The sequence below is a fragment of the Mirounga leonina genome, unplaced genomic scaffold (assembly GCF_011800145.1).
Source record: "Mirounga leonina isolate KUSES-001 unplaced genomic scaffold, KU_Mleo_1.0 Mir_151, whole genome shotgun sequence".
Classification (NCBI taxonomy): Eukaryota; Metazoa; Chordata; class Mammalia; order Carnivora; family Phocidae; genus Mirounga; species Mirounga leonina.
The window spans coordinates 61,534,112-61,543,750 of NW_023270377.1; the positions used below are offsets into that span (position 1 = coordinate 61,534,112).

Sequence of the window (9,639 nt, forward strand, 5' to 3'; positions counted from 1 at the left end):
CTGCTACTTTCCTCATTTACATTTTTTTCCAAGTGCATTATAGTAAGATTCTTCTTTAAAGGAACTTAAACCAAGTGCGCTAGTGGTGGTAGTCATTCCATATGAGGTCTTGGTTTGGTATATTAATTAGTTAATTTGATACAATTGAGTACCTACTGTGCTAGGACCTAAGTGCTGCAGATAACGGAAATGAACAAAACAGATCCTTTGCTCTTGTTGAGTTTATATTCTAATAGGACAGTAAATAGAGCTCCCCCCACCAATATATAATGTCCGGTGGTAAAAGCAAAAGGAGAAAACTAAAGCAGGGTAAGAGGGATGAGGGTGGGGTGGGAGTTGGGTTGCCTTTAGCTAGAGTTCCGGGAAGGCCTCTCTGATAAAGTGAACTCTGAGTAGAGATTCAGATGGAGGGACTGAGCCAGGACGGCATCTGAGCTGCTTAAATAAGCACACATGTGATAAATACTCACTGAGCATCTTCTAGGTATGAGACATGGGAACACTAACAACCCCATCAGGCACATCTAGGGAGTACGTGGGGGCTGAGCTGGGGCGGGGGCCCAGAGCAAGGGCAGTTTTGGAGGACTTAAAAAATAGGGTATCTCTAACCAGCTGTCTATCAGGCATCTATGCATCTGCATTATGTGCCCGTCAGTTGATCGATGGGTCCCTGATGCTTTGGAGCCTTCAGCTGAAGTTTAGAGGTGTGCCCAGATTGAACTCTTGTGTTTAACTGGGCTTGCAGAGGAGAATTCTGAAAACTTCAAATGAGAATGAGAATGTCCTAAGAGATTCCTTTACCATAAGTTTCTTTTAAACGTTATTGTATGTTCTGGAGTGTAGCATCTCTCCACTGTTTGGGGAGAAAAATGCTATAAACGGCCTCTTTCCTTCCACCAAATGTATGTTACTTCCCCAAACCTTATTATCGAGAAGGAAATTCATCTGACTTGAGTGGAAGGTAACCTTTTGATAAGGAGACTAATTAGCTGCCCCTCCTCCATCCGGTCCCCACTCTGACCCTGGGCCTGAAGCAAGATTTGCATGGTTTGGGTGCTCTGCTGAGTGTGGCTGACTAACACATGCATGGCTTTCCCTTTCTGCAGCCATCGAAAGTCCTATCAACATGCCCCCCCCATGCAGGTGTATGTACGGAGGAAATTGCTATTTTGATGAGAATGACCTCCCCAAATGCAAGTAAGTCTGAATGTTGAGGTCCAAGCTGTAGGCCTATCTCTTCTGGGGGAATTTGAGACAAAGTAGCCAGAAAAACAAGTACAGGAACCTTGCCAGTTCGCTAATTTTCACATCTTACCAGCTTCTCCAACTGTACTGTGCATAAGAATCATCTGGATCAAATGCCCATCTCCTTCACAGGGATTCTGCATTTCCAACACCCCCCCACCCCAGGAGATACCACAGGATTGTGGGCCAACTCTAACTAACAAGGGGTTAGATAAGTGACAACCCCATTTTTCTACTCACCTAGTGGTGTTAATGATGCTATGATTGTGGGAGACCAGCTCTTAGCAGTGCTACTGCTTCAGCCCAAGCACTCGTGATGAGCAGAGACTGGGCCAAAGATTGGGAATAAAGGGAATTATGGAGAAAGCTCTAACATGGAGCAAGATAAATGGAGGTCTCTGAAAGTACTTAATGAATACGTGTCAGAGGAAAGAACACAATCATGGCTTCCAGGTTTATTCTTTTATTTTTATTTTTTTAATATTTATTTATTTGACAGCGAGAGAGGGAACACAAGCGGGGGGAGTGGCAGAGGGAGAAGCAGGCTTCCCGCGGAGCAGGGAGCCCGATGCGGGGCTTGATCCCACATGACCTGAGCCGAAGGCAGACGCTTAATGACTGAGCCACCCAGGCGCCCCCCAGTTTTATTCTTGAAGGGAGAATTCTGTAGAGTCATGGAGACACCACGAGGTTTATTTGATGACCTGTAGGTGTCATGGCCACACCACTGAAAGTGAATTTCTAAGTCAGATTGCCATTTTTCTGCTCAACACCCCTTGGCAGAGTAAACAAAAGTCATGCAGGACACATTGACTGTTCTACACGTAATTTGCTCAGTCAAACCTCTCTCTACCTGAAGATGTGCTTGTAAAGAGCTATGGAAGCCTAGGGAGGCCACAGCTTGTGAGCAGTTCTTCTTTTACTTCCAGGTGTCCCAGTGGCTACATGGGAAAATACTGTGAAATAGGGCTTTCAAAAGGCGTCCCTCCAGGAACAAGTAAGTTTTAAGACCACGAGCAACCCGGAAAGGCCGCACAGCTCCTACGTTGAATGCTGTTTATATTCTGTTTAACTCAGTCTCCGAAGAATGATTGGTTCTGCCCCCAGCTTCCACCCTGAAGTCTTCCGGTTCCTTTCCCTTTCCGTCTGCTCATACAGCCCCTTCTTCTTCCCTCTTTGCTGGCAGCAGTAGCTGTGCTCTTGACAGTCATCCTGATCATCATCGTTGGAGCTTTGGCAGCGTTAGGATTTTTCCACTACAGGAGAACTGGCTCCCTTTTGCCTTCTCTGCCCAAGCTACCAAGGTCAGCTTCATTCTGGGGAATAGTGATTTTAGAAGCCTGGGTGATGGGACCCTGTGAATAATTCAGGTGTTGTTTTTTAAGTTAAAAAAGCACAGCATGCGGCTTACCTTTTCTTCAGAAACAGAAAGTAGTGAACTTAAAGCTGTCATTTCAAATCACACTTCTTAATCAAATGCTTCTTTGAAGCCTGGGTGCCGAGCACATTCTATAGTTTAAATGGTTGTGCCCACTGGTGGGCCTTCAGGTCCGACTGGAGCACAGTCTGTGGGATGGACCAGACTCTTCCTGCAAGTGCCAAGTTGGCTCTCTCTTAGAGCTCCAGCATTCAGGAATGTGCTTTAACACTTCCATGTAGGTGAGGCAACTTCCTACCATATTTGAGGTGTAAATTCAGAGTGGGAATCCAGCCCTTCATTTAAGGAAGAGTTCACAATATGGAGGAGAGGGTACTATTGCAAAAGGTTGTTTAAAAAGTTGCACATTGTTTCAATTACTTTTCAGCCTAAGCAGTCTAGTTAAATCCTCTGAGAATGGAAATGGGGTGACCTTCAGATCGGGAGCGGATGTTAACATGGATATTGGAGTATCTGGTTTTGGGCCCGAGTCTGTTATTGACCGCTCAATGGTGATGGTGAGTGGGGTTGTAAATGATGGTTTGAAGGTTGCCATTTTTACTGTTTTATAAAAGAAACACTTTTTTTTAACCTAGAGAAAAAAAATGAAACAGTATGCCTCTCAAAATAATCTTTACAAAATTAGGAGACATTAAGTTTGTTGCAGAAAGGTCTCTAAAAATATTAGTAATAAAATTGAACTCTACCCCTGCTCTAAGTCACAGTTGAATCCTAAACGGGGTTAAGTTTAATGGGAATCTTAAACGTCTTAAGTTTTTTGGGAGAGGGGAGAAAGAGAGTATGTTTTTATTTGGTGACTCTTTGTATGTGAAAGGAAGAATGGGAAATATGTTTCCTAGTCTCATATATTTCCCCACCAATGTAAAATATTGACAGAATAAGCAGTGATTTTAGAGTCAGTGGTTGGTTCAAATCACAGTTCTGTTGCCTTCTAAGGATGTAATGGTAGGCACGAGCTTGATCACTCTGACCCTCACTGTCCCCATCTGTAAAATGGGTACAGTGATACCTCTTGTGAGGACCAAATGGCTACTTTATGAGTGGACTAGTACAGTCTCTATAATCAGTACTGGAAAATCATTTTCAGTGTTCTGCCTTTCCCCCGGATCTTTCATGTTTGCCCCTGCATAAAAGTACAATATTATCCATTCTTTCCTCTTTCCCATCTCCCTCTTCTCCTCTTTGCTCTTCTTCCATCACCCACTCTTTTCTCTGTTGTGCAAACCCAGTCCCCAAGTGAATTATTTGTATTAAGGAGCCAAAGACAACGTGGATATAGGGAGAGTGTTTCTGTTTTCTTGATCTGCTAAATGAGTGCATTTGTTAACTTTGTGTAATCGGTTGCCTCTCTTGCCTTTTTTTTTTGGTAAGTTCTTTTTGGGTAAATTTGGCACAGTACCTGGTATTTCTCCAGGTATGAGGAGGGCACCTTCCTTTGTGTATAAACCAGATATATATATTTTTTTCTCCATCAGAGTGAAAACTTTGCCATGGAGATGGGGAAGCAGCCCATAATATTTGAAAACCCGATGTATGCATCGAGGGACAGTGATGTCAAAGTGGTTCAGCCAGCCCAGGTGAGAAATGAGCCCTTTCTTTTAGGTGCTGCTGCTGTTGGATCTTGTTCTATTAAATAATACCCTCTTAGGGTTCTCCCAACTTACCCTCGAGTGGAAGGAAACACCGTGTTCCATTCTTCAGCTTGGCTATGTGCAGTCACAGGAATGACCCAAGGATATGACACCAACTTGTTGCATAGTTGCCAGGGTTTAGCAACCCTTCTTGGGGTGCTGACCAAGAGCCTTTTCATTCTGAGTGGTCAAAGCAAGAATTAGGAGTCCATTCAGGGGCTTGGCAATCAGTGCCTGGCACGCACAGCTCTCTGTAAATATTTGTGAAATGAACAAGTGAATGATTGTCAGGTCATTATGTAGAGATTTTGGGGACTGGATATACACTCTGGGTTCTTACTGGTATCACAAGAGTGTTATTTGAGGTGACCTCCCTATGCTTGCCTTCCCCATACTTTTCTGAAAAGTACAAAAGTCTCTAGAATTGATAGGCAGATCTCTGTTTACTTCGGTGCAGCCCTATTAAGAGGAGCAGGGAGATGACATAGGCGTATAGATAAAGGAAAAGAACTTTTCATGGGATCTGGATCAGTAGCTCCCACACCACTTCTACTGCCTGTCAACTATTAGTCTGTCCTTCCTTTGTCTAAACAACTAGAGCCTTTGTGAGATACGGTTTCATTGTTAATGCCTAAACTTCTTTTGAAATCATAAGATGCAGTACCTTTTAAATATTGAAGTGTTTATTTTATGAATAGCTTTCGTAAGATCAGAAATAGTTGCATCTTGAAAGTGTTTTGTCTGATCCTTTGATATCCAGATAGCAAAAATCTAATCACACGATATAATAGATGTGGCATCTTATTTGGCATTTTCACTTGAAATAAAATGAGGCCATGTTGACAAACATATCCACATTTGAGAAGAAATGAAAGCGTGAATGTAAAAATACAGGAAAAAAGAGTGAATTTTTTGCCTTGTAATTTAATTATATATTCATAGTAATAATTAAGAGGGAACCTTGGAGTCACATGAACGTTACAGAAAAATGTCTAGAGGGGTATTAATTCCATTATGCCTCTTGCTTCAAACATTCAACCTCTTATAAGCAGTCCTCTCAGATTATTAATTTGAGGATAAAATTAAGATTCTCAGTTCTCTGAGTTAGGGAATAATTCATGCTGTTCCTTTAGGATTTGGTTGCCAATATAAAACCAGAGTTGTTTATCTGAAAATATGGTCAACAGTGGGAATAAGGGAGCACAGAGAACACAATAAAATTGTCATTACTAAGTGAGAGTGTAACTGTGATGCGTATTTTTGCCTTCCAGGATTAAGGCATGACATAGATGACCTAGTGATTGGTGCTCCTGATTTTGGGGAGATAGGAATGGTGTTTAGTACTGGGCCATGGGATTAGTCTCATAAAAGAAAAATAGTGCCTGGCTATGTTTGTAGGAAAGCAAGGCAGTAAAGAGAACCAAAGAGTTGATCAGCAACTTCACAGCCAAGATTCTTTCAAAACTGGAGAATGTCCTTTAATATGCACACAGGTGACTGTATCTGGAAATGTGGATAACCAGAACTATGGAAGTCCCATAAACCCTTCTGAAATAGCTCCGGACACAAAGCCAACTTCCCCTAGTGCTGATGGAACTCAGGTAACGGTGGCTGGCTACGGAAATGATAACGGGATTTGCAAAGGGCTTAGGAATTGCTGGGTTTACTAATACCAGGGGAGACTAGGGAGACCCTAATAGGCTCATGGACCCAAGATATGTAGGCAGTTAATAAAGATAATTTTTAAAAAATAATAAATTGAAAAACTTTCACATTTCTAATGTTGATTGAACAGGAATGATATTCCTTGTGACATGGGAGATCATACAGAAAACCAGAGGTGCTTGATTTTAGAGAATGACTTAGAAGAAAGGGCTCACTGTGTCAAGGATACATGTAGAAGACCGTTTCCTTTTTTATAAAGTAATGCAATTTTTCTGTAGTGTACATCTTTGTTCCCTGAATAATGTCCTGTGTTCCTAGCTCTACTGCTGTTACCTATATTCACCACGAGATGGCACTAATTTATACTCTTCATCTAGCCACCAACCATCCATCTATCCATCCAACCAACCAATATTTTTGCCCTCAGTGTGCCAGGCACAGGGTTTAACACTGGAGATTAAAAGAAAAAAAGACCACTAATGGAACTTCTCTATCATGCCTTCAGGCGCTTTGAAATTTTCAGACTATGTGGTCTACAGAAAGTCAATAAATATATTTGATATAAAACTGTGTTAATGTATAATCTATCACTAGTTTTAATAGATACATATGAAGCTAAATAAGATCTAGCTGTCTGATTCTGCTAATGAGGGGTGCCTGGGTGGCTCAGTCGGTTAAGCCTCCCACTCTTGTTTTTGGCTCAGGCCATGACCTCAGGTTCTTGAGATCAAGCCCTGCGTCGGACTCCAGCGTCAGGCTCTGTGCTGGGCATGGAGCCTGCTTAAGATCCTCTCCCCTCCTCCCTTCACCCCTCCCTCCCTCTCTCTCAAAAAAAAAAAAAAATTGATGCTAATGAAGAGCTTGTAACAGAGATCTCTGTCTACCTTTTTATATTTTATGTACTAATCCTTCTCACACACACACAACCAGACACATACAAATGTTGTCTTAGAAAGGAATTTTCAGCTTCATATTTTTCAAGGGACTGAATTTTTTTTCTTTAGGCCACATTTAAAACTGGATTTTGGAGATAAATTTATCACAGACCCCAAAATACTTGAATGTCACAAGTCTTGAATGTCACAGTGTGTCACAATGTCGTGTTTCTTGAATGTACCCTGAGCCTGACTCAACCCCAAGGCAATGCCAGATTTATTTTATATTCTCTGGTTAATTTTTTTCCCAGTCCTTTTCCAGTCTTGTGATCCTCTTCACTGGACACAGCTCTGTCCCGGCCTGAGCAGGAAGGGGAATGTGGGGGGCGGAAGGTGCTGCAGCCTCTCACCTGCTCATCTATCATCAGAAGCTAAATGAACACTGAAAGACTTTCAAATGAGAATGGATCTTCACCCATTGTAGTCCCTTTCTTTCTCATCTTCATCTTTGCAGTGTGTCAGCTCTTCCTCTTACTTTTTTTTCTTTTTATCATTTGAGGCTGAGAACCTCTAAGGTCTGTTCTGCATGGAATATCCAGTGATCTCCCTGTGTCGGTTATCTCCTGGGCACTGAGAAAGCAGCTTAAAGCCATGGAGGCACTTGGTTAGGATCTCCCTAGGTTAACATTAATGTACCAAAGAGGCTCACAAATCTTTCGTCAGTAAATCAGCTCAAAGGACTCAAATCTAGGAACATGAATTCCTGTGACTCAGTTCTATCATTTTCCAGAAGTCCTGTTGATATTTCCCAAGGAGAGAGCAATGAAAATCACCACAGTTCCTCTTGTTAGTAATTGCTTGCATAAGTGTAAGCTTCCCAAGGCCAAGCTCTTGACCTGAATGTGTTCATCTTTCTCTTGGTGGCGGTCATGTACAGAGTAGGTGCTCACTTACATGTGAGTTACAGTGAATGGTCTTCTGTGGTCATGTGCCCTTCACTCCTTCACATGTTAGCCCCTACTTTGGCAGAGCAAGAGATACCCCTAAAACATATGGGCTACCTTAGCTACCTGCTGGAGTAGGGTGTCTGTTCCCTTGCTTTCTCTTCCCTTGTCTCCTTCCATTGGGCAGCCAGAGCTGTGTCCAGCATGGGCACCACGGGCAGCTTTTCAGCAAGACCCAGGCTACTCACCATCGTCTACAGTGATTTCTCTTTGGCTTCTTCAGTCTGATGGGCCTCAGAGTCCTATAACCATTGCCTACTCTTCCACCTACAATTCAGTTATGTGAGCTTGCTGTGACTCTTGTTTCCTCATCTGTAACATAAGAGCACCTACCTCACAGAGCTGCCAGGAAGGTAAACTGGGAAACTTGTAGACTAACCCCTGATATCTAATAAACTCTCAAAAATGCTTATTTTTGTTATCACTATGGTATTTTGATTACAGGAGGAAATGATGAAAGGAGAAAGGATATGCTTGTTTTGACCAAGGATCAAGGGATATGCTTGTTTTGACCAAGGATCAAGGGATCAAGGATCAAGGGATATGCTTGTTTTGACCAAGATCAAGACACCATTTTAGGAAATGGGAGTTCCAAGCTGGCTTTTTTTACATTTTCGGTAGCCCCCAAAGAAATCTTGCCTCTGTTAGAGCTTCTAGATTGTAGAGGCACAGATTCTGTCAACTCTACATGTCAAATCAAGGAAATGTTTTGAAATTTATTAGATGAAAAGAGCCCAAAGACTTTTCAGTTTCAGTTTGTTTCAGTTTGGGGACCATCTGGGGAAGAACTGAACAGTTTACTGCAGGGGCAGGTCACATGGCCCCAGGTCCAAATTTGCTTTGTCCTTTACGAAGAAGACATTTAAAACTTATGCAGGGGGAGGGGGTATCAAATCCATGCCAAAAAAATTCCATTACTGAAGGTTTTCTGTTTCCCCTTTTTCATTTAGGCAACAATATGGAATATCTTCAAACGAAAACCGAAACCAACCACCAACTTTGAAAATCCAATCTACGCGGAGGTAATTGTTGACCATTTGTCTTAGGACAAGCATTTGGCATTCTTCCTTAGCAATCTCTTGCTTGGCTAAATGGGATATGCACTCAGATGATCCTAAGGAAACCGGCAAAGATTGGTTTTCTTCGCACAAAACTGTTTCTAGTCATGTTGGGGGAATAAATGGCTGATCCGTGTTTCATTGTGGTCTTAGATGGAGAATGAACAGAAGGAGAGCGAGGCTGTGACTCCAACTCCAGCACCTTCTCCTCCCACTAAAAGTTCTCCGAGAGGCCCAGTGCCAACCTACACTGCGACAGAAGACACTTTCATAGACACTGCAACCCTTGTTCGAGAAGACTCTGAGGTATAGCTATGCCAGCTAGGTAGGGAATAATTAGAAACACATTTTTGCACATATATTTTTTACAAACAGATGAAGAGAAAGTTAACATTCAGTACTTTATTAAAAAAATATATATATTTTTTTCCCGGTTCGCCTATAGTTCGAAATGTCCATGGAAACTCTGCCTTGTGTGTCTTTTTTTTTTACTTACGCCGTCTCCTATTTTTACAAATAATTATCACAATGTACTATATGTATATCTTTGCACTGAAGCTATCTGAAGGTGATTCTATAAATATATTGTACATTTGTAAATTTTGGAAAGATTATCACATCATTAAATTTGCTGATAAACATACTGCTGAATTGGTTGGTGATCATTATAGAAAATGATCCAACAAGGAAAGGAATTGACTTGGGGCCTTTAGCCATGTCTAA

General features: G+C 41.9%; 1 protein-coding gene across 1 annotated transcript in view; it reads left to right on the forward strand.

Moving 5' to 3' along the window:
• The window catches only part of LRP2 (LDL receptor related protein 2), a 199,627-nt gene extending 190,311 nt beyond the window's left edge, over positions 1-9,316 (forward strand). Inside the window, exons 73-80 of the mRNA XM_035008361.1 lie at positions 1,107-1,197; positions 2,175-2,242; positions 2,432-2,549; positions 3,051-3,180; positions 4,159-4,260; positions 5,808-5,915; positions 8,809-8,880; positions 9,070-9,316. Of these exons, the coding sequence (XP_034864252.1) occupies positions 1,107-1,197; positions 2,175-2,242; positions 2,432-2,549; positions 3,051-3,180; positions 4,159-4,260; positions 5,808-5,915; positions 8,809-8,880; positions 9,070-9,228 (848 nt within the window). The 3' untranslated portion in view covers positions 9,229-9,316. The remainder of the gene's footprint in view (positions 1-1,106; positions 1,198-2,174; positions 2,243-2,431; positions 2,550-3,050; positions 3,181-4,158; positions 4,261-5,807; positions 5,916-8,808; positions 8,881-9,069) is intronic.
• Positions 9,317-9,639: the final 323 nt, after the last annotated feature.